The sequence below is a fragment of the Dipodomys spectabilis genome, unplaced genomic scaffold (assembly GCF_019054845.1).
Source record: "Dipodomys spectabilis isolate Male_0828 unplaced genomic scaffold, ASM1905484v1 ptg000019l, whole genome shotgun sequence".
Lineage (NCBI taxonomy): Eukaryota > Metazoa > Chordata > Mammalia > Rodentia > Heteromyidae > Dipodomys > Dipodomys spectabilis.
Genome location: NW_024870696.1, coordinates 1,310,484 through 1,335,938, shown reverse-complemented (window position 1 = coordinate 1,335,938; position 25,455 = coordinate 1,310,484). Strand labels below are relative to the sequence as shown.

General features: G+C 36.2%; 1 protein-coding gene across 6 annotated transcripts in view; it reads right to left on the bottom strand.

The window, feature by feature from the left end:
- Swt1 (SWT1 RNA endoribonuclease homolog) overlaps nt 1-25,455 on the bottom strand; it is a 61,064-nt gene that overhangs the window by 29,661 nt on the left and 5,948 nt on the right. For 5 of the 6 annotated variants that reach the window (XM_042674691.1, XM_042674695.1, XM_042674697.1 and 2 more), the window contains exons 4-16: nt 24,093-24,173; nt 22,101-22,159; nt 21,983-22,012; nt 20,608-21,310; nt 16,624-16,683; nt 15,458-15,587; nt 14,686-14,787; nt 14,068-14,256; nt 11,203-11,296; nt 9,364-9,509; nt 6,541-6,704; nt 5,283-5,421; nt 3,754-3,902 (exon numbers count right to left, since the gene is read on the bottom strand). In XM_042674691.1, coding sequence (XP_042530625.1) covers nt 3,754-3,902; nt 5,283-5,421; nt 6,541-6,704; nt 9,364-9,509; nt 11,203-11,296; nt 14,068-14,256; nt 14,686-14,787; nt 15,458-15,587; nt 16,624-16,683; nt 20,608-21,310; nt 21,983-22,012; nt 22,101-22,159; nt 24,093-24,173 — 2,046 coding nt within the window. The remainder of the gene's footprint in view (nt 1-3,753; nt 3,903-5,282; nt 5,422-6,540; nt 6,705-9,363; nt 9,510-11,202; nt 11,297-14,067; nt 14,257-14,685; nt 14,788-15,457; nt 15,588-16,623; nt 16,684-20,607; nt 21,311-21,982; nt 22,013-22,100; nt 22,160-24,092; nt 24,174-25,455) is intronic. The other variant, XM_042674698.1, reaches the window with a different exon arrangement.

The following is a 25,455-nucleotide window of genomic DNA, read 5'->3' as shown; positions in this document are numbered from 1 at the left end:
GTGTCTGTATGTATGTGTGGGCATGCCAATCCAGTTTGAAGTCAGGGTCCTGGTGCTGTCCCTGAGCTGCTATTTTTTTTTCCCCCCTGAGCTTCTTTTGCTTAAGTGTTCTACCACTTGAGCCACACCTCCACTCCTGACTTTTTTTTGGTAGCTTATTGGAGATAAGAGTCTCATGGACTTTCCTGCCCCAGCTAGCTTCAGATCTTGATCCTCAGATCTTAAGTTTCCTGAGTAGTGAGTATTAATTATGAGTCTGTAATCAACCACTTATATAGCACTTACTATCTGCTAGGTCTGAAGGTTTTTATAAATATTAAGTTTATTCTAAGGTAGGAGTTATTATTATACTTATTTTATAGAACAGAATTAAGATTCAGAAACAAATAACCAGGTTAAGAACTCAGGTCAAAACCTTGAGTCATGTAAATTTAATATTAATAAGATTGATTCCAATTACTTTAGCACATTGGTAGAGAGCAGCTTTCTTTCCCCCTTTTGATGGTTGGAAGGCTTATAAAATAAAAATGTATCTATCTTTATCCTATTTCCACTCCACTTATAAGAAAAATCTAGTAAATGATAATGTTAGTTTATCTTTCTCATTTTCTCAGAAACCTTTAAGAGGAAATAAAAAACAATGAACATTCCTCTATTCTCAGTTTTCCAAATTCAATAAATAAGGTAGATACTTTTAACAATAACTAACTTATGATAGCTATCTCTGGAAGTAATCTTCATATAGCTCAAAGTATAGACATGAATAGGTATTTATGGCATGTATCAAATCACAACTCCTTTTCAAAGTGTTTTAAAGGAGTAAGCAAAATCACAATGTTCCTTGCCTACTTAGACAACAAATTGTTTCTAACATGAAAATAAAGGAACAAAACAATCAGGCTGTTTAAAGCAATCACATGAATGTCGAGTGCTGAACAAAAAGAACTAGTAAGAATGCTAGATTTTTGCTACTGGCATTCATTAATCTCTTGCTAATATAGCAATCCAGAAATAAACATCTTACTAAGTAACAATTCAACCCTTTAAGAATTCAAGTGGGCAACGCATACACAATAAACACACCATAATCTAGTAACTACATCGTATTTTATGGCGCTTCTTAACATTTGAGATTATTTTTATTTCTGTCAGTCCCAATAATCTTAACTCCAAGACTGTTACGCTTGTAAGTATGCCACACTTTGTATCTTGTTCCCTATATTTATTTCACTAAAGATATGATTTAAGGCTCAATTCTATGATTTGGAAAGGTAACATTATTTCCCAATACAGTCTATTATCAAGCTGTACTCCTTAAACTCCCATGTCTATTCATCACTGCTAAATCGTCTTCCTAAATCGTATTTACCTTAAGAAATTCAAACTACCAATAGTTTGGTCACCTTAAACCAAAGAATTATTTCATCCCTGAAATAAATTCTTTCATACAAGATTCATCACATATTTCTTACTAGTTTATTAAAAAGAAAGATGTTTGCCCATGTAATTGTAACCCCTCTGTACAGTATTTTCACAATAAAAAATAAATTTAAAAAAAATAAAAAGAAAGATGTTCCTTTTACTCCATGAGATACTCTCTTAGCAAGTAAGTTTGAAAACTACTTGACCATAAAAAATAAGTGACAAAAAATGAAAACATAAAAACCAACCCTAATTCAGTTTCTCAGAGAAAAAGGAGACCATGCAATCTATATTAAAGTCTCATTAATATCTCTCAGAGTAGTTAGAAGGTTTAGTTGAGCTGTTTCTGATAGATAAAATTTCAGTTTTTTAAACTTGAAATGATAATACTAAAAAAAAATCATATTACAGGGACAAAATCTACATGGAAAAAATCAATAAGCAAGGTGCCAGTGGCTCACAGCCATAATCCTAGCAACTCAGAAGGCTGAGCTCTGAGGATAGTATTTTGAAGGCAGGCCAAGCAGGAAAGCCATGAGACTCATCTCCAATAAACTACTCAAACAAAAAGCCAGGCGTGGAGCTGTGGCTCAAGTGGTTGAGCTCTAGCTTTTGAGCACAAAAGCTCAGACAGCACCCAGGACCCGAGTTCAAGCCTCAGGACTGGCACATACACACACAAAAATTCCTAAGTCAAACTTTATAACTTGGTGGGGGAGGAGGGGGGAGTGTGGGAGGAAAGGGATAGTGGGACAAGGGAAGGGGTAACAATGATTGACAAGTAATGTATTCATTGCCTTACTCATGTAACTGTAACCCCTCTGTATAGCATCTTTGCAATAAAATTTTTAAAGAAATTCTTAAGTCAATTGGTAGAACAATTAATGACTACAGATTAGATAATTATATCAGTGATAATTTTCTGATTAATTCTACTGTATTATAACAGAAACTCTTTTTTTAGGAAAACTATGGAAACATTTGGATAAAGGAGCATCACATCTTCAACATACTCTCAAATAGCTCAGAACAAATGCAGATGGATAGACAGACAGGTATGCCGACAGATACTATGTAGATTGGTAGAGAAATTATAAAAGCAAATGTAATAAAATATTAACACTTGGGGAGTTAAGAGTACATATGGGAATTCTCCATATTATACTGGCAACATTTTCATAATTTTGCAACAATTTCAAAATGAAAAATGAAAAAAAATTATTAAAACTTGTCAAAATATTTTTATGGGTAGGGAAGGTAGCTCAGTGGTAGAGTGCATGAGGCCCTGGGTTCGATTCTTCAGCACCACATAAGCAGAAAAAGCCAGCAGTGGCGCTGTGACTCAAGTGGTAGAGAGCTGGCCTTGAGCTGAAGAGCTGAGGGACAGTGCCCAGGCCCAGAGTTCAGGCTCCACAACCAACCAAAAACAAAATTTTTTTTTTTTTTTACAATTCAGGAAGGTTTCAGAGCTACTTAGTACCGGCATATTTTAAAACATCTCCTATATGGATTTTTATTTTCACTTTTGTTTTTGTTTTTTGGTGTTGATCCTGGGGCTTGAACTCAGGACCTAGGCCCTGTTCCTGAGCTTTATTGCTCAAAGCTAGTGTTCTACACGTAAACTACAACTCTATTTCTGGCCTTTTTAGTAGTTAAATGGAGATAGAGTCTTGCAGGCTTTCCTGCTGCTGCTAGCTTCAAACCACAATCTTCAGATCTCAGCTTCCTGAGTAGCTAGTATTATAGATGTGAACCACTGGCACCTAGCTTCCTACGTGTTTTTGATACATGTGAGATCCACTGGTCACAGGCATTGGAAATAATAGCTGAACAATACTGAATTGCTTTTTCTTATCCATAAAAGAAATAATATAAAAATCTCACCAACTGCATGGTGTGGTTATACAAGCCTGAAATTCTAGCACTGGGCAGAAGCAAGAGGACTGCAAATTTAAGGCCACCCTAAGCTACACAAGAGGACCCTGTCTCAAAAATAAGAAGGGAAAGGAAAGAAAAAAGGTAAAGAGAGAGGGAAGGGAAGGAGTAAGGAAGGGGGAGAGAAAGAGAAGAAAAAGGAAAGAAGAAAGGAAAGGAAAAAGAGAGGGAGTACCAGTACAAAAAAAAAGTAACAAAATAACTGTTATGACATTCCCTCATGTTTTCATAACTTATGACAAGACTTGCTTATACACCCCTATACTTACTTATCTAATGCCTTTAAGTATGCTAAAATAGGCTTGAGTTACATTATCTTTTACCCATTACTGTCTAAATACATTTTTAGAATGTATGTTAAAGGCTACTCTAAATGGAATTTCAAAAGTATCTTACCTCTGCAAATGTTTGGAGCAGTTTGTTCACTTCAGCAAAGGTCTGTGGAAGAATACCATCATAATTTGACCTTGTACTAAAAGCATGTAACAAAGTTTTAGAATCCTCAAGGAGAAATTTCACTGTTGTTAAATTCACTTCATTATTAGCTGGTAAGAGGAAGTAAAGACAAACTTGTAAGAATGAATACACACATGAAAATCACTTTGGGACACTAATCTAATATTAACTCTGAAATTTATGTAGAATATGTTTACATGTACATGTCATGCCTAACTTAAACTTCTGGTATTAAAAGCTATTAACAAACAAAGTCCTGGTATTATGTTTTCAGTACCACATACACAGAAAAAGCAGGAAGTGGTGCTGTGGCTCAAGTGGTAGAGTGCTAGCCTTGAGCAAAAGAAGCTAAGTGACAGTGCCCACGCCCTCAGTTCAAGTGCCAGCAATGGCAATAAATAAACAAACAAATAATTTAAAAAAGACTGGGCACCAATGGCTCACATCACATGTAACCCTAGCTACTCAGGAGGCTGAGATCTAAGGATCATGGTTTGAAGTCTTTGAAGTCAGCCTGGGCAGAAAAGTCCCCATAAGACTTTTATCTCCAATTAACCACTCAAAAACCAGATGTGGAGCTGTGACTCAAAGTAGGAGAGCACTAGCCTTGAGCAACAGAGCTTAGGGACAGACAGTGCCCACGCCTTGAGTTCAAGCTCCAAAACAACAAGAAGATCTAACAACTTTCTCTCAGGGAGCTAAAAATGCTAAAATCCCCAAATTAGCTAGGAAAGGTAGTGACTATACTTTCCAAGATTAAAAACTTATGAAAAACAAAATTAAACAGAACAAGTATCTTTATCATTAAGGTACAATGCTATGTAACAATTTTCAAAGGCAAATTAATCATACTACAATGTATCTTGAATCTTCACTTTCAGAGACTTACTTATTTTGAAACATGAACACAGTCTTTTATTGGCACTAGGAATTAAAAATAAAGCATTCCTTTTGTGTGTGTGTGCTGGTCCTAGGGCTTGAACCTAGGGTTTGGGCACTATCTCTAAGTTTCTGTGTTCAAGGCTAGTTAGTGCTCTACCACCTGAGCCACAACTCCACTCTAGCTTTTTGGTAGCTAATTGAAAACAAGTGTCTCACAGCTGGATGCTAATGGCTCCCACCTGTAATCCTAGCTTTTCAGGAGGCTGAGATCTGAGGACCACGGTTCAAAGCCAGCCTGGGCAGGAAAGTCTGTGGAATTCTTATCTCCAATTAAATACCAGAAAACTGGCAGTCGAGCTGTGTGTGGTTCAAAGTGGTAGAGTGCTAGCCTTGAGCAAAAGAACTCAGGGAGAGAGCCCAGACCCTGAGTTCAAGCCCTATAACCCACCAAAAAAAGTCTCAGACTCTTCCTGCACAGGCTGGCTTCAAACCATGATCTACAGATCTCAGCCTCCTGAGTAGATAAGCTTATAGGTGATTTATTTAATATTTTAATACACATGGCTAAAGAAAAAGAAGATTCATACCTTTAGAGAGATTTTCATACAGGCTCTCAACAGTTAAAAGCAAGTTCTTTTCCATAACTAGTCCAAATACAGCCAACCAATGTTTTTTAAAGCACTGTAATAAATGTATTAGTGTCCATGGTGGTTTCAAATACAGCATCTAAAAAGCATGTTTAAAAATTATTATTTGTGGACTTATTATATTGTTATTTAAATATACTTATTTATCAATTCAAACATTTCTAGATTCTTTTTATATTAAAATGTTTTATTAAAAGTTAATCACAATCTTGAAATGCTATTTCTATTACAATTTGCTTTTATAAAATTTATATTAGTGTTAACCCTTATAGTTTCAGACACTACAAATTTAAAAAAGCATAATTCTAATCAGAGAAGCATAGTCTTAATCAGAAAAGTCCTTCAAGTTAATGAATAGTTTCTATAAAGAAATCAATCTATAATTATTTCATATAACTAAGAGAGAACAATAGAACAAATTGTTAAATACAAATTCCACTTCCTTACAAAGATATGCTTATAAATAAAAATGGCTATTATTTATATGCGATGTCAACATCTTTTTTTTCTGAGTCACTCATATTTCTACTACAGAATATCCAACTTAAATCAAACCTCCTAGAATCTTCTCATTATTCTTCATCATTCAGGCACAACACTAGGTAATACAATCAAGCCCCAAACACATTATATTGGCAAATATGAGAATGTCATTGAAGAGCTATGATAAAGTTAGAAATGACAATTGATGGGATATATAATGTTTCTGTTAGCTATAATTGTATATAAACATTAAATCAACATTACACTGAGCTCTTAAGAACATGGTTGCCCAGTTTGATGTTTTATTGAATTGTAGGAGAGAGTAAAACTAAAGAAAACCCCAACACTTTGCTAAGGTGATCAACTATTCTGATTTTCATTATTTGGCATAAGCCAAAATACAAACTAATATTCTGAATGCATGTTGCTTAGTGGGTTTCTCTATAACAAATCAAATGAAATAAAGTTTCCTGGAGTCAATTTAAGTTGGAGGGGGGGCAGGTTTCCAATACATCATAAATATTTGTTGATTAAAATATGAATAATGTAGCATTCATAACCTTTAAGAAATATCTATGATTTGTCAAAAAAGTTATTTCAAAAATCTGGAGAAAAACTTCAATGCATGGTATTACTATAATAAAGCTTACACCTTTTGTACAATAATCTTTTAAGATAACAAATCTCCAGTTATAGAAAACTTTGAACTAATCACCTCCATCCAAAGGTTTCCAAAAGCAATTTTCATTTCTGTTTCTAATATTGAAGACAAAGCTGTTCCAAGAGATTTTTCAAGATTACATACGATGTGTTCAAGTAGAATGGATAGTCCAGAATTCGTAGACTCTTCTTTACAGCCGTCTTTTACAGTTGTTGCTCCTTCAAAGCAAATAGTTATGGTTTTATATAGGGGAGCTCTTTAGCTATTGTGTTTTGGGCAGTACTGGGGTTGGAATTTAGGGCCTCATGCTTGTCAAGCAGGTATTCTGTCACTTGAGCCATGGCTTTAGCCCTTAGTTTTTGAAAAAAAAAAAAAAAGTAACTAAAAGTTTTTACTCAAGTGGAAAATTTTTAAATGTGTATGATATTTTAATGTGTATGATATATCTTTTATTTTGAAAATGAAAGAATGACAAGAATGCATTGTATTTATTTACAACTGAAAAACCAAAAAAGTATGTATGAAAATGGCTTTCTTCCAAAAATTGTACATATTTCTAAACTCAGTCTAGGTCAACCAATTTTTAGAGACAACCAATATATTCAGCTTAACCTATCTTTATGCCTTCTCCCATTAAGGGAGAAATCATTTCATTACTTGAAATCACTTCATTATCAATACTGTGTGTATGTCGTGTGTGTGTGTGTGTGTGTGTGTGTGTGTGTGTGTGTGTGTGTGTTATGCGCGCACACACACGTGCACCATACTTGAACTCAGGCTATTGTTCAAGGTTAACACTCTACCATCTGAGCCAAAGTTCCACTTCTGACTTTCTGGTGGTTCACAGATCAGTTTTTCACAGATTTTCCTTCACAGGTTGGCTTTAAACCATGATCCTCAGATCTCAGCCTCCTGAGTAGCTAGGATTACAGGTACCTGCAACCAGCTATCATTACTTTCAGCACTTGAAAACAACTGTATGCTGTTTGTTGTTTTATTTTTTGCCAATCTTGGCGCTTGAACTCAGGGCCTGGACACTGTCCCTGAGCTTCTTTTTCTCTAGACTAGCACTCTACCACTTGAGCCCCAGTGCCTCTTCCAGCTTTTTCTGAGTAGTTTATTTAGATAAGAGTCTATTGGACTTTCCTGCCTAGGCTAACTTCAAACCTTGATCCTCAGATCTCAGCAACCTGAGTAGGTAGGATTCCAAGTATGAGCCACTGGTGCTTGGCTCATATGCTGTTTTTGTTGTCTTTTGGGAGGGTAAGGGAAGACACAGAAAAGGTGGGACAAAGGGTGAACAAATGCAGCAGGTGTACTCACTATAGACATTATGTTGATAATGAACTATACAACTTGTAGTGGGAATGGGAGGAAAAAACTGAGTGAATGAGAGAAAGGGTGGCATGGTTAAAAAAAATTACTCATTACCCGACTTATGTAGCTATAACTCCCCTTCCCGCCACCCCCCCACATACATTACCTTGACAATAATAATACATTTTTTAACTATAATTTTTAAGTCAAAACCCAAAACACTAAGTGGCTCAGCTCAACACACGAAAACTAAGGATAATGCCGGGCACCGGTGGCTCACATCTGTAATCCTAGCTACACAGGAGGCTGAGATCTGAGGATCACCGTTCAAAGCTAGCCCGAGCAAGAAGGTCCATAAGACCTTTATCTCCAATAGAAACCACCAGAAAACCAGAAGTGACGCTGTGGCTCAAGTGGTAGAGCACTTGCCTTGAGCTGAAGAGCTGAGGGACAGCACCCAGGCCCAGAGTTCAAGACCCACGATCGACAAAAAAACAAAACATAACAACAACAACAAAAAAACTAAGGATACAAGATGGTAGTAATACAATGGCAAACTGAAAAGACACTACCCCTGAAAACCCATAAACTAGAATATTCTGTATTCTTCTCAAATATTTTGAGTATTACAACTAAAACTGGGTTTCCAAAATGGGTCAAATAAATTGCTTGGTTTTATTCACAAATATTTCTATGTAAACTATATACAAAAAGTATTACAAATACCAAGACCTCAAATTATTTTCTTTGCACCGGGAAAAGGTGAGATATGTTTATAAATGATGCCATTTATTATACTACTCTATCAATTATCAGGTAACAAAACGGACTTTTTTGTTTAAAACAAAGAAATCTCAAGACATCAGTACTGTCCTTACCTTTCTTAATTTTTAGTTAAAATTTAAGAAAACGTTTTTACTAGTGTCTTACAACATCACAGTTATTACCAGCTTAATTTTTAAGTGTATTAATAGGAGGTAATAAAGCTAATTATAAAAAGAAACTAAAATTCCATATCAAATGAATGTAACTGTAGCAACTATTAACTTAAAAGATTTACTTTGCATAGTACAAATTAGTTTGCACAAATTGACCATGATTATATGGATAAAAGTCAATTTATGAAAGTACAGTTAGAAAATAATGCTGTTTATTTATAATTGTCATTAAAACAAACAACAAGTAGCCTAAACTTAATGTTATTTTAAATGTCCAAGATGAGATGGACGCTGGTAGCTCATGCCTGTAATCCTACCTATTCAGAAGATCTGAGGATTGCAGTTTAAAGCCAGCCTGGTCAGGAAAGTCCATGAGACTCATATCTCCAATTAGCAAAAAAAGCCAGAAGTAGACCTGTGGCTCAAGTGGTAGAGCAGCAGCCTTGAACACAACAGGTCAGAAACAGTGCCCAGACCCTGAGTTCAAGCCCCAGAACCAGCAAAAAATAAATTGACAAGATGAAAATTTACTATTAATTACTATTATTATTAACTGCCATGAATGTTATTAATAATCTTAGTTCATAAGATATATTTTAATTATTCACAGTAAAAATACTACCTGCTTTCAACTGCTGCTCAGAAATACAAGGTTGATGACACATATCTGTATTCAGAGATAAGTTTAGTAACTCTGAACTCAATTCTTCTTTACTCAGTGACTTCACACCACTTATTAGGCCTTTACTTCTTAAGTTTCTATCATCCCTAAAGTTAGAGTTAGAAGGAAAAAATACTTTTGTTAAAACATATGGCACTGAAAACACATGGGATCTATCTGGAACATGACAATGCCAGAATAAAAAGGTTTGGCTACCAATTTTCTTTTCTCTAAACTAATATTTCTATTAATTCGAAAACAGTGACTGAATAATGAAGAATTGATAATGTCTCACAACTTTCATTCTAAGCTGATCTAAACACAAGTTACTTCTTAAATAATATTAAGCAAGCCCTTTTACAATAAAAATCTCAGGGCTCTAATGCACTTTTACATTCATTCAATTTTGTACAGAGAATTTGATTAAGCTCATAAAACTAAAAACTGTATTATGTAATAAACAAAATTTAGACCAAAACTGTAAGTTAAAATTGCTTCTGTTTCTCAGAGTCCTTTCCCAAACACAATAAATACAATTTTTCTGCATATTACATTAGTTTTATCTTAGTACTAAGTTATGAAAATTAGGAGAGGAAGAAAGGGAAAGAAAGGAAAAGTTCATAGAGAACACCTAAGTCTCAGTTCATGGTAACTAGGATCACTTCAACACTATTCAAAATCTTTGACATATTAAATATGATTAAATATTAAGTATGATTCAATATAATATGATTTAATAAAATAACTTTATGAGCCAGGTGCTGGTTGCTCACACCTGTAATCCTAGCTACACAGAAGGCTGAGATCTGAGGATCACGGTTCAAAGCCAGCCCAGATAGGAAATTCCCCATTAGACTCTTATCTCCAACTAGTCACCAGAAAAACTGGAAGTGGTGCTGTGGCTCAAGTGGTAGAGTGCCTGCCTTGAGATGAAGAGCTGAAGGACAGCACCCAGGCCCAGAGTTCAAGCCCCACAACTGACCAAAAAATAAATAACTTTATAAGGCAGATATCATTTCCCCTGTCTTACTATACATAAGGAAGTTAAAATTGTTGAAGGTCATATAGCTGACAACTGGTAGACCCAGGCTAACTACACAATAGAACTATAACATAAATGATGCAATCTCCATAAATAGATATTCAAATTTGTTTTCTCTTCTAACTAAAAAATTCTGTCAGAGTTTGGTACTGAGATTTTCCTCATTTTTGAAAAGACTTTCTGAATAGAATCCAAACTCAAATAAAATCTACTTACGATCTTATTCTTCTAGAGCTTATAACTGAGATTAATGGAAGACATAAAAAATAATTATTCACTGATCCCTTCATTTCATACATACAATATGATTTTTTAAATTCTTTGGTATAAGCTCTATTGAAATGAACTCCAAGAAATGAGAACAAGAGGTTTTTTAATTTACTTTTTGTGGGTTTTTTGTTGTTGTTGCTTTGTTTTTCCCCTTTTGTTGCTGTTTTGATTTCTGTACTTTTTGTCTCATAGTAAGGTTATCTGTTTTGGGGAAGGCAAGGGGAAGCACAGAAATGGTGTGACAAAGGGTGAACTAATTCAGCAGTGATACTCACTAGACACTATGTTGAAAATAAACTATACAACATAGGGGGGAGTGGGGTTGAGAGTGAAAAACTGGGAGAAAATGGGGGAAGAGGCAACATTGTTCAAAAAGAAATGTATATGAACACCTGATCTATGTAACTATAACCCCTCTGTATATTACCTATACAATAAAAATAAATAAAAGTTTTTTAAAAAGAGAAAACAATGGCTATGAAACTCACGTGCACAGAATAACAAGAGAACAGGGGAATAATTCCTGGTATTGGAGACAGCATTTAAGGACTCGGTCATCATTGTTTTCATCACTCAATCCATCTGCAAATTTAGCAAAGGCAATTATCAATAAACAGATGGGAACATCAACAACTGAGGCTACATTTACCAATTAAAAATATCTGTAACTTTAAGGGCAATAAAACTACTCTATGATACTACAATGAAAAATATGTCATTTCTCCAAATGTATGCACTATACATTAACACCTAATATAAGCCAAAGCCTCAGATTATATTTACCTAATATAAACTGCTGCCTATGGTTAAAATGTATCAATGTAGGTTCACTAACTGTAATAAATTTACTAGTCTGGTAAGGGTAATGATAATGATGGAGGCTACACATGTGGGAATGGGGAATATGTAAGAAATCTCTGTATTTTCTTCTTAAAGGTAAAGCTGCTGCTCTAAGTCCATTTTTTAAATGTATCTGAAAAAAAAAAAATCTTTAAATAAAAAATAGTAAAATATACCTTCTAGCTCTGAAATTCACATAACATATAGTTGCTCAATAACTAAGTGAATAGTTTATTACTAAGACAGACTAGAATATGCCTATCAGCAAACTTGAAAGAAAGAAATGCAACTCTGTGCCGGGCGCTGGTGGCTCACGCCTGTAATCCTAGATACTCAGGAGGCTGAGATCTGAGTATCATGGTTCAAAGCCAGCCCGGGCAAGAAAGACCGTGAGACTCTTATCTCCAGAAAAAAACTGTAAGTGGCGCTGTAGCTCAAGCGGTAGAGTGCTCGCCTTGAGCTGAAGAGCTGAGGGACAGTGCCCAAGCCCAGAGTTCAAGCCCCATGACTGACAAAAAAAAAAGAAATGCAACCCTGTAAGCTAAATGTCAGACTAGAAACTAACAAATGCTAATTAGTTGCCAAGGGTATCCTCTGGCATTCTTTGAGCCCTAAAACATACAATAAAATTTGCTTTTGTGAAAATATTGTTAAGTGTAGATACAGTACCAAAAACAATGTTTATAACAGGTTATTAATCTACCTATCTCAGAATTCCCTTGGGTGTCTATTAATAATTGTAGGACCACACCTCAAATTGATTTTGGATGATAGTCTCTATAGTTTGGAACCACCAGGCACTGATTCAAGCTTTTGGTGAATTTCTTATTAAACACTGATTCAAAACATTTTTGTTAATGAGCCCTGACCTTGGTCCCATTTTACAGTATTTTCCTCTTCATTTTTACCATATAGTTCTCAATTTTTAATTATTTAAATTAGAAAACTCCTCTGCAATAAATATGTAATAGAGTACCATATAATGAATGATATTTTAGCCAATCATGGACACATGGTAGTCTCATAAAATTATAATGGTTGGAAAATACCTATTATCTAGTTATTTCATAGCACAATGCATTATTCAAGTGTGTAGTAATGCTGGTACAAATAAATCTGTGCTGTCAGTCATGTAAAGGTATAGCAAATACAATACATAACACTTCATAAAGATAATAAATGACTTACTGATTTCTGTAAGTTCTATTATAATTTAGAGTGTGTTCCTATTTACAAGAAACTTCACTCTAGAACAGTGTATTTGTGTTATATTGACAGAAGCCTTCTTCATCTTATGTTGACTGTGTCTATTCATTACATCTAGAAGCCATGCCAGGGAATGCTTATATTATTATGCTCATGTAGGTACACTCTGATATTCATACATTGGTGATATCACCTAACCACCTATTTCTTAAAACTGTCCCCATCAAGTATAAATGGTTAGTTAGCTCTTAAAATGGCATGAAGCCAAGCACCAATATCTCATACCAATAATCCTAATTACTCAGAAGGCTGAGATCTGAGAGTCACCGTCCAAAGCCAACCCAGGAAGACAAATTCTAGAGCTTTATCTCCAATTAGCCAGCAAAAAGCCAAAAATAGAGGTGTGGCTCATGTGGCAGAGCAACAACCAAGACCCAAAAAGCTGACTGAGAAAATGAGACCTGGAGTTCAAGCCCCAGTACCAGTAACTTTAGGCTGGGTTTGATGGTTCATGCCTATAATCCCAGCTAGTGGGAGATAAGAGTATGGGAGGACCAAGGTGGAAGACCAAGTCTATCAAAATGTGAGACACACTAGCTACTCAGGAGGCTGAGATCTGAGGATCACGGTTCAAAGCCAGCCCGGGCAGGAAAAGCTGTGAAACTCTTATCTCCAATAAACTACCAGAAAACCAGAAGTGGCGTTGTGGCTCAAGTGGTAGAGCACCTGCCTTGAGCTGAAGAGCTGAGGGACAGCGCCCAGGCCCAGTTCAAGCCCCATCACTGACAAAAAAAAAAAAAAAAAGTGAGACAACCATCTCAACACACAAGCCAGGAGAGGGGGATCATACAGTAATCCCAGCTATTCAGAAGGCTCTGTTAGGTAAAGAAACCAGTATCTGATACTGGTCGCAGGCAGTGACCATATCTGAAAAACAAACTCAAGCAAAAATGGCTGAGGTCTTGGTGGTAAAATGCTTGCCTAGTAAGGGGTTAAGGCCTTGAGTTCAAAATCACATACTGACTTCCCCACAGAAACAAAACTCTGTATGCAGTTGTATATACTATAAAGTACTATATAGTTACTTTATGGGAAATACTGACAGAACCTGAGAAAGTCTAGGAGAAACAGAAAGGTAAATAAAAACCAAGGAATCCCAAAATAATCCACACACCATCACAACATCCGTTCCATTTCACATTCCAATAAGCATATTTTTTTAGAGCTTTGATCTGTTTCCTCCCAATAGTAAGTCAGTACCCAAACAAGTCTACCAATAAGCAAGCATCTTGAAAGACAATACTCACAAAGTTTCTGAGATGCAAGTTGTATTGATTGACCCCATAATTTTCTATCTTGATTTTTGAGACTGTCATTGATGAAATGAATTGCGGGTATAGCTTTGTGTTGGGCATGTTTTAGTAATTTTCCCTCCTTCATACGATCTAACTCTTGCACAACAACCCAGGGAATTATTAATACAAGTCTGTCAAATCCTAAAAAAACAGAAAGATTTCTTAGAACCCAACCAACATTTATTGAATTAAATCCAATTGCCAAAGGAGAACTAAAAATGTTATAACACATAGCACCTATCTTTAAGAAATTCACAATAAATAAGAAAATAAATTAAAAATAGAATGTAAAGTCAGAACAATGTTTAAAAAAATAACTACAACTAGAGAACAAAAAAGAATGAGTTTAGCAAACATTTATAATCAAGGTTCCTAATTAAGTTTTCATAATAAATAATTTTGAATTATAATAAATACCACTTTAAAAGGTGAGTTAAAGTGAGTTTTAGATTGCTAACTTAAGAAGGATCTCTTTCTTAAAATTTGAGCTGATTTTATATGTACAGCTAAATATAAAGTAACAATTCAAGAAAAAATATTAGGATTTTATAAAGTATGCTTTGTAAATACCTGGTATTTCTGTTGTCTTCAAAATTCTCACAAATTTAAGATGATTCATTAGAACATTCGTGTCAATAACAATTAGAAGTTTTTTGTCCAAAGCAGTATTTGCTTGAGGAAAAGAACAAAAGTAAAATTCCAAGATCACTTGATAACAAAGTTGTGTTGTATAATGACTAAAGTTTTGATACCACAAAGGCACAGAAAAGAATACCTTCAGACAATCTGTCTTATATCTGAACAGTGTTTTACTCAGTTGAAACTGGTAAATAGTTGTGGTTAATAGCCAAGAATAAAGAATTCAGAACTCTGATTACTGTTTTTTGGCAAAGGATGAGAATTATTTCTAACTGCCTAATAATGTGAGATGTTTAGAAAACAAATAAGGGGCTGGGGAGGTGGCTCAGTGGAAGAGCGCTTGCCTTGCATGTATAAGGCCCTGGGTTCGATTCCTCAGCACCACATAAGGAGGAAAAAAAAGCCAGAAGTGGTGCTGTGGCTCAAGTGGTAGAGCACTAGTCTTGAGCTGAAGAGCTGAGGGACAGCACTCAGGCCCAGAGTTCAGGCCCATGACCGGACACCCCCCCCCCTCAAAAAAAGAAAGAAAACAAATGATAAGACAAATATTAGACCTGATTCCTAAACCTAAAAAAAAAAAAAAATTACACCATACTTCATTTCATATGAACCTTCATCTAAATAAGGTAAAAACTGAATGTTTGCACATTATTAACTTGTGGGCAAGCACAGGACATCATAAACATTAATATATAAGGAATACCAGCAGAAGAATGTACATCATCTTCCATCAAGTCAATTTCCATATTCATTAACTCTCCAGAAGGTGGAACAACAGGTAAATCCACACTTTTCCCCACGCGTGCAGCATGGAGTTCTTCTACTATCTGCATCTAAATTATAAAAGACCTCAGTGAAATATTCTGAGTTGCTTACTTTGCTGATTAAGAAGAACACACTCATTAAGTCACTTAAAAATTCATAGAAATATGAAGACAGCAAGGTATATTTATAAATATACTTCCTTCTTTTACTTTGTAACGTTGAAGAAACAAATTCTTTCACTATCTTGGGTCTCAGTTGCTCATTTACATGAAAGAATATTAAATACCTATTCTTTGTCAGGCTTTTGTGAGGACTGAATAAAACAATCTCAGTAACACTGTTAGCAGAGAGCCTGGAGCACATATGGAAGTAAACTCTTCTGTTTCCAAGACCAAAGCATTTATCCTCATTAGTAAGAAAATATACAGATGCCATATAATCCATAGCTAATCCTGTTATCATCTATTACTTTTGGTGATTGCTATATAGAAAGACTACTAAATGATCTAATATTTGTCTATCAACAGTTTCTACTAAAAAAAACCATTAGTCAACCATGAAATTCAGGGTTCATGAAATCTAGCTCAGAACAATAAAAGGGTTGCAGAGGTTTGGGGAATGTTGGTAAGTCTGTAGGGTAATTTTACTGTATACTTTCAGTAAAAGGTGTTTAACGTCAAATAGATGAGAAAAATTCAGGATCTCTACTCAGTGTACAACTCATGCTGCAAAAAAAATTAAACAATTTCTACAATTAAATATTACATTGACAATTTCTTTTCATACTAACATGCAAAACTGTTATAGAAATTCCTGAATATTTTGTATCATATTTAATAAATTTTCTATATCAATCCTTTATGCATTTTGCGCCATATGTAGTTATACACAGTGCTTTCCTGGGTATTTCATATATGTATATGGACATACATATATATAATCCATAGATATCTATGAATAGATCTACCAGTACAGATATTGATATCTACCAATAGACACAGATATAGTTTTTTAATCTCTTAAATTTAAGGTACAAATCCTTTCATGGAAGAAAAAGTGGGAACTGTTTGAATTTCATTAAAATATTCAAAGTAAATAAGTAACCTCTTGATCTGTATCTTGAACACTTTCAGGTGACACTGATGAACATGGTGCTTCAAAATTCTGAAGTGAAAAGAATCATTATATTAGTTAGGAATGAAACACACAAGTTTTTAAACTTGACACTATTAACATTTGGGGTGGGACTTGGGGGGTTGTCCTGTACCTTCTAAGATGTTTAGCAGCATCACTGGACTCTGACCACTAGATGTCAGTAGCACTGCTCACACTCTCCATCTTTAGACATTTCTAAGGGTCCCTTGATTCTCTACAGAACAGAAAAGCCCCATTCTATTCATGTAACGTGGGAGTAAAATTATTTGGGGCTTTCAGTACTAAATATACTCATCTCCTCAATGTTGAGCTATATGCACTCTAAGAAATAGAAAGAAACATGATTAAAAAAAAACAACTGGCCTTCAGTGATGGAAGCTAAGGAGCCATTTCTAAAAGGGACATGGCAAAACAAAAGGAACTGGAGGACTGTAATCAGGCAAAACAGAAGACTGAAAAATTCACAGTTGTATTATGTGCTTGGTGTTTTATTTTTTTGTCTTCTAACATTCCAACTTGGTATCAGCACTTGTTTGTGGTTTTTTGTTTTTGCCAGTCCTGGGGCTTGAACTCAGGGCCTAGGCACTGTCCCTGAGCTTTTGCACAAGGCTAGCACTCATCACTTGAGCCACGGCGCCACTTCCGGCTTTTTCTGTTTCTTCTGTTTCGGTGGTGCTGAGGAATTGAACCCTGGGGCTTCATGCATACTAGGCTAGCACTCTACCACTGAGCTACCTTCCCAGCCCTGTACTAGAACTTCTTTTGCTGGTTTTCTAGATTTTTTGAATTGGTATTTCTATATAGCCAGACTGGCCCTGAACTCTTGATCTTCTTGCCTCAGCCTCTTATAAACTGGCACATTTTCTCAATGAATAAGTTAAGTCCTAACCTGATCCTATGCACAGGTGACAGGAAGCTCAGCAAAAAAATAAAATAACAGGTTGCTCACTCAGCAAAAAATAAAATAAAAATCATTTTTTAAGAATTTTTCAAGATAACTGCAAATTCACATGTATTTTAGAGGAAACTATAACACAAATTATAGAACCCCTTTTAAACAAATACAGTATTTACAAAAATGCTTCAGTGGGAATTTAGCTTCCACCCTATCTCTACATCAAAATTCCTATGACATAACACTACCTGCATGATTTATAACTACCTGCATCATTTATATCAGCCCATTATAGCTTTAAAATTTCATGACCATGCAATTTATAATCTCTGCTCTGATTTTAGTTTTCTTATTTTACTTTTACATTAGTTATACAAAGTTTCATTATATTTCTACACATGTATACATATATCCTAATCAATCTTACCTCTTTTCTTTCCCATCCACTATCCCTTCTTAAAGCAACATCAACAGATATCATTATTCTATTTTCACACAAATAAACTATGTTGACCACATTCATCCTCATTTACATTCTTTGTCATCCCTTTCCCCTCCTTTTGATGCCCACTTCCTTGTTTGAGCCTGTTTTACTTTCCTATCATTCTTTGTTGTATATGTGTGTGTACTAATTGGACCAAAGAATTTCATAATGTTCCTCTAATTTTTCTTTTTTTTCAGTCCTAGAGTTTGACCTCAGAGCCTCATACTTGCAAGATAGGCTCTCAACCAATAAAGCTACACTTCCAGTGCTGACTCTAAATCTGACTAGATTATCATTTAGGTTTGTTTTTTGTTTTTTGTTTTTGTTTTGCCAGTCCTGGGGCTTTATCTCAAAGCCTGGACACTGTCCCTGAGCTTCTTTTGCTCAAAGCTAGCACTATACCACTAGAGCCACAGCGCCACTTCTTGTTTTTTTCTGTGTATATGGTACTGAGGAATCGAACCCAGGGCTTCAAGCATGCTAGGCAAGCACTCTACCACTAAGCCACATTCCCAGCCCCTAAAACTCTTGAAATTCAAATATTCTTTTTTTTTTCTTTGAGTTTCAAATACCCCTTTTGTTCTCTGGGGAGTTAAGGGATTTTCATCACTTAACAATCCAGAAAAGTTCATTTCCGTTGTCCCAAATCAATTCCTCCCTACTAAAAATGAAAGTTTTAATAGCATTTAATTTGCCTTCCTCCAGCATGCCTTTTTAAATACATGGATTAAGACCAAGCTGTAAGGTCCGCTCCTGGATGGCAAGCAGACTCCACCCTCCTCGCAGCAAAGTCTCCACCCAGTACCTGCGTTACCTAGGCAACTGAGACACCTGGAAGAGGTCACCTCTGAATTTGATGTGGCCACACCTTTCCCCACCCATACGCTACATAAGGCCTAGCCCAGGCCCAGACGCTCTCCCTTTCTCTCTCTGTTAGTTTCTTGCTCTTGCTCTTCTTTTCTAGCTCTCTCTCTGCTCTAGCTCTTCCCTCTCTCTTTCCCAGCCACGTGGAGTGCCACCCTTGCCTGGTCCCAGCAGGTCCACTGAATAAACCTACCCCTTACCCGAATACCACGTGAGTGCTACTGTTCTTACCCCTCTCTCTGCTCTTTTCTAGCTCTTTCCTCTCTTTCCCAGCTCTCTCCTTCCCAGGCCTTTCCCAGCCACGTGGAGTGCCACCCTTGCCTGGTCCCAGCAGGTCTACTGAATAAACCTCCCCCTTACCTGAATACCACGTGCGTGCTGGTGCTGTTCTTACTTGGCTACCTCTTTTTAAAAACCTAACACAAGCCTTCCCAGGGGAAGACAAGAGAGTAGCAAGAACGAGGATAGTAATGGTTTTAGCTACCAATACTTTCTAACTGGAAAATGTGATTATTTTGCTTCCCTGATTACCTTTCAGTTAATTTCTTTCATCTGTAAGATATAATTGAATTCTAGCTACAGGGAAGGCTAAAAGCAAAAAGATTTGAAACCAACCCAGACAGAAAGATGCTATCACAAAAATAACAAGCAAAAAGATTGGGCTGGAGGTAAGGCTCTAGGTGTTAAGCTCCCACCTAGCCTGGAGTTCAAGCCCCAGCACTAACAACAATAACAATAATACAACTTCCTAAACCATTCTTCTGCTCCTCAGTTATAATCCAGCTTTACCCAGAAAGTATCTTCAGGGGCTTGCAGAGTTGACTAATTGGTAGAATGTCTGCCTTCCAGGTGCAAGACTCTGGGTTCAAGCATCAGCACCCAAGTTTAAACTCTAGTAACATTAAACAAAACAAGAACAAAAGGGAAGCATCTTTTGAACTAGGATCTCATTATAATGCTCAGTCCATCCCCTGGGGCTCAAGTAAATCTCCGGCCTCAGCTTCACAGTCTGTGGTCTTGATATCCAAAAGCGCTGCTTATGTGCAGTCTAATTCATTTCTAAGTTCAAATATCTAAAAGATTTTATTTTCCATATAAACAAAGCTATGGAGAGTCCACAAATGCCAATTTTTACCCAATCGAAAAGCAAAACATACCATTCCTCTGCCTAAAATAGCCTTGCTTCCTCATTCCAAAGTACTTCACTTGTATCTAAGGAAATTCAAGTTACTTCCTTCAGTCAAGATATATTTACGTTAATCTCATGCTGTGCATGCCAATATTAAGTGTACTTAATTTGCATTAATTTACATAAATAATCCCTGAAAACACATTGTATACCTCTTATAGACTATTTTATTACAGTGCATGTTATACAGTGACAACTAGACTATTAGCCCCTAAAGACCTTAGTATTGGATTTCAAAAAGCATACAAGATTTATAGTGCTTTTGTCCCCCCACACAAATATCTGTAAGTACTTCTTTGTATGCATTTACACATTCCCTTCTGTTACAGATCCTTGATGACCAGAATATAACCTTAGGGAAATTGAAATTAGAAAATAAGAGATCTGTTATCTTTACAACCAAGTTTAAATGAGTCCATAATGATTATCATCAGTAATAAAAGAAACTAAAACCTTACCAATTGTTTTTTGCTAAACCCAAATTCCTCATTTTGTACTTACCTGGGTAAGGTTTTCCTTAGAATTTGAATCATTACTTTCTTGATACTCATGATATTTTCTTTTCCTCTCATTAACAGTCTGCTTATATGTGGAATCTGAACACAAGTGTTCGGTTTTGTGCCTTGTTAAACTTAATGAAATCCGGGAACTTTCCAGGCGTTCTTTTTCTTCCTGCTTAGTCTTTGACTTGTTATATTCTAAATTGTAAACATTTTCTTCTAGTAGTTTCTGGCGGGTATTAAAGGATTTTATTGGAATTCTGAAGCTGATTTTCTTTCCTTTAGATTCAAAAGGTTCCTTAATTATGTTGTTGGAATTATAATCATGAGAAAATTGATTTTTCTTGTATTTCACCAAGATACATTCTTCAGAATTGTCTCTAAATTTATTGGTCCTTTCATTCTTGATTTCTTTCACCTTTTCCCTCTGAGCAAGTAAATGAGGCCATTTCTTTTCCTTCATCTGGTTTTCAGCTTTAGGTTTCACATCTTTGGCAATTTTAGGACAGCTAAAATTTTTAATTCCAAAGTCAAGCTTACTCCTTACATTTGTAAATTTAATATCTTTTTTAGTTCCATTTGAAAGACTCTGTGATGTAATCTGGTTAGCATTTGAGTATGATGCTTCTTGGAGTTTAACAGATTCTTGAGATGAAGAACTGCATTTTTGTTTCTTTCTGGGTATATCAATTTTTGCATTCAATCTGTAAAGAAGCAGAAAGACCTCTACTTCATTACAAATAATACTTATGATATAACTTTTGTTAGGGTTGACAGACTGGTCTTTAAGAAAAAAAGTAGACAAGTGCAAGGACCTGAGTTTGGTCTTCAAGGAGAGAGAAGAGAAAGAGAGAAGAGTGAAGGGGGGGGGAGAGAAGAGAGTGCAGTGTGGGGTGGGGCGGAGCAGAAAAGGGAGAAAGAATAGAGTGCAGTGGGGGAGGGTAGAGGTGGGAAGGATTAACAAATAGTGTGGAATCACTGGTCTACTATGGATTAACATATAGCGTTGGAATCACTGGTTTACTATTTGAAAGAGAGTTAATTTTACTAATATCAGACAAAATAAATTCTGAAACAAAAAAATTATCATAATCACTGTACTTTTCATTGAAACTTTAGTAACTACAGAAGAAAATGGGATGCTTATATACTTCTTAATAGAGAACTTCCTAACAATGAGAAAAATAATAAAGGGAAACAGTGATACTATGTGGCTACTTCAGCATATGAAAAAATAAACCAGGTACTGTGGCACAAGCCTCCTAATACTTGAGGCACAGGCAGGAAGATTACAATTCTGAATCCAGCCCGGAGTATATAGCAAGATTGACTCAAATTACTAGGACTGGTTTATCATGTAGTGGTATAACACTTGCCTCACATGTGCTAGGTCCTGGGTTTGATCACTAGCAATAAAGAAAAAGAAAAAGAAAATTAGTCTTATTTTTTAAGGCAAAATAGTAAAAAGCTTTGTAGAAAAAAAATGGATTTTACCTTTTCAGGTCTTGTCGTCTTTTGGTATTACAATATAGAATGTCTGTATGATCTGATTTCTAAAAATTAAAAAATTAAAAACATCATTTAGAAAATATAAATTGTGCATTAGAGTTAAAGTGACAGAGAAAGGAGATTAGGACATAATTCTTTTGTATAACTATAAATAGGCTGCCATAATAATTCATTTAATCCTCCCAATTATCATCTTTATTTTACAAATAAAACACCAAAGGCTTAAACAGAATTAGATATCTACCTCATCATCACAGAAAATGTCAGTAGCAGACAGACCACTCTGTACTCTGGAGTGATACCCAAGAAAGGTAATGTTGAAAGCTGAACGTTGGTGGCTCACACCCATAATCCTAGCTACTCAGGAGGCTGACATCTGAGAATGAGGGTTCAAAGCCAGCCTGGGCAGGAAAGTCTGTGAAACTCTTATCTCCAATAAACCACCAGGAAACCCTCTGAGGCTCAAGTGGTGGAGTGCTAGCCTTGAGCTATAGAGCTAAGGGACATCGCCCAGCCCTAGAGTTCAAGCCCCATGACTGACAAAAGAAAAAAAAAAGGATATGTAGAAATAACTTAAAGATATAGCTAAGCATCAAAGCAGAAGAATAGCCAGTCAGTATTAAGGAGTTCAAAACATCCACCACCAAAAGGTGAAGGTCCTAAGGAAAAAAAAGGTAGACAAAATACATTCTAAAGATTGAAAAATGAGTCAGGCATCTTAGTTTAAAGATGTAACCCTAGTTATCTGGATGGTAGAGATGAGGATAATCTGGCTTGAGGTCAGTCCCACATTTAAAAAAAAAAAAAGTCCAGACTCCATCATTTTCAACGTCTAAGGCTTGGGGTCCCTGGGTAAGGGTTGCGAAATCACCAGGACACAGGGGATGCAGAGTGCAAACAGCAATTGCCACTGCATGCTGTACTTTATTGTTAGTGAGTATTTAAAGGCAAGCAAGCATTATTTTTGCCAAGATTTAGTCAGGAGACATTCACACAAAGAATTTCAACAGATACAATTTTACTTAACCTATGAGACAATATCTTTGTATATTTTACCTAAACTATTTTAGAGCAAGCTCAAACCACTTCCCCATACTCAGGAAAATGTTTGACTAGCTGTTCGTCTATGCTTAAGCAAGCAGAAGAGCTACTTCCTAAGCTCCCAGTAGTCTGTGACTTGTGCTTTGAGATAGGGAGAGAGAACATGTTCCCTCTCTAGCCCGGCATGCCAAGAGCTTTCCACATACACAAACACAGTCCTCAGATAATCCTGAGGCCGAAGCCTGCATCATTCTGCCCCTCCAACACAGACCCTAAGTCTTCACACATCATGACCAATGGCTTGGCACAAAGGTACACATCTGTTGTCCCAGAAATGAGAAGCACAAAGACACTCAAAAATAACTAAAATAGCTGGGCACTGGTGGCTCACACCTATAATCCTAGCTACTCAGGAGGCTGAGATCTGAGGATCACAGTTTGAAGCCAGCCTGGGCAGAAAAGCCCTCAGAGACTTGGGGGGCTGAGGTAGGGTGAATGCTTTGATCCTCAGAAGTCAGGTTAGCTTTGGCAACAAAGTGAGACCTCAACTCTTAAACAAAAAACTTCATGAACATCATTTAGTTACAATATCTTTTTTCCTAGTAGTAGTGGGGTTTACACCTGCTAGGCAAGTGCCATTTAAGCCACATGCTAGTTCTTTTGCATTTAGTTTCTTTTCAGATATAGTCTGAAAAGCAACGTGTACCATTACCTCTGCCTGGTTTTTGAGATAGGATGTCACTTTTTTTTTTTTTTTTAAAAGAGACTGAGACTTGAAATGAGCACCCCTTTCAAATCATTGCCTAGCCCTCTACCAAATGAGCCATGCCTCCAACCTCTCTTACTAACTTTTGTAGATGGTCTCAAACTTCCATCTTCCTGTCTCCACCTGTCAAGCAGCTGGGAATACAAGTCATTACAGTATTTAACACTCACCAGTTTTCTCTTCCCTGATGAAACTGGTCTTATAGAGTAAGGTGAACGAATAGAACTAGCTGAAGGTTTTTCCTCCTTGTCCTAAGAATGGCATTTGGTGGGAAAGAGGAGAAAACAGAAAGGTTCAAAATAAAGTACACTCAGCAGTATTTCATCATTATTCCACATTGATATTCCTATTTAATAATGTACTCCAGAGGAGAACGCTTAAAGATATATAAACTTTGATAAGAAGACTACTAGAAAAAAAACTGAACTAGAAATATTCTGATTTATGAGCCTGTATACTCATCAATTAGAGATGAGATGCATACAGTTGCACAGCAGGCCAGCTGACAGCTCAGATAATAATGTAGTAAAAGTTGACACTGTCATGGTGGGATTCAGTCTTCAACAAAGTAAAACCATACATCCCATCAGTTTTTAGTAGATCTTGAATTCAATGGACCAAGAACAAACTTGTTAGGAGTACCTACCATGTACCAAAGATGCAAAGAACAATGAGAAGAGATTAAGCAAAAGATAGTAAAGGTCCATAGGTTAAAAATCCAGTGCCAAAAATCCAGTGCAGTCAGATGATATAGCAGAATAAAGAGAGGAAGTAGATAGGATGGGCTGGGAGCTGAAAGTGGGAGGATTTGGGATATTTAGTTAAAACTGATCCCATTGACATGTTGACATCTGAATAGAGACCAGAACAAAAAGAAGAAACACAGAATATGAATAAAAAGAAAAAGAGTTTTCAACTCAAAAGAGAACTATCAGCAAAACCAAGGCCCTGAGAGGCACAAATAAGCTGAGATCCTGGAACAAGTAAGCCACAGTAGCATAGAAGAGAGTAATGGGGAGATGAGATGGGGAAAGCAGGTAGTTTTGTTAGCCCCAACATGCATGGTTTTTACTCTGAATGGTATGAAAAACCAATAGAAATTATTGAACAGAGGAATCATGATTTGCTTACATTAACAACTACTGGGTTAAGAATAGACCAAGAAGCCGAACACCAGTGGCTCACACTTATAATCCTAGCTACTCAGGAAACTCAGATCTGAGTATCACAATTGGAAGCCAGCCCAAGCAAAATGTCTGTGAGACTTTTATCTCCAATTAACCACCAAAAAGCTGGAACTGAAGCTATGGCTCAAAGTGGCAGGGCACTAGCCTTAAGCAGAAAAAGGTCAGGGATGGTACCCAGACCCTGAGTTCAAGCTACAGGATCAGCACCAATAAAAGACAAAAATAAGAATAGACCATGAAGAGGCAAAGGCAAAAACAGAAACTACTGGGATAACTGGAGAAAACAAGTTGGCTGCTTAGACCATGGAATAGCAATAATAAAGGTCTTAAGACTTTGACTATATTA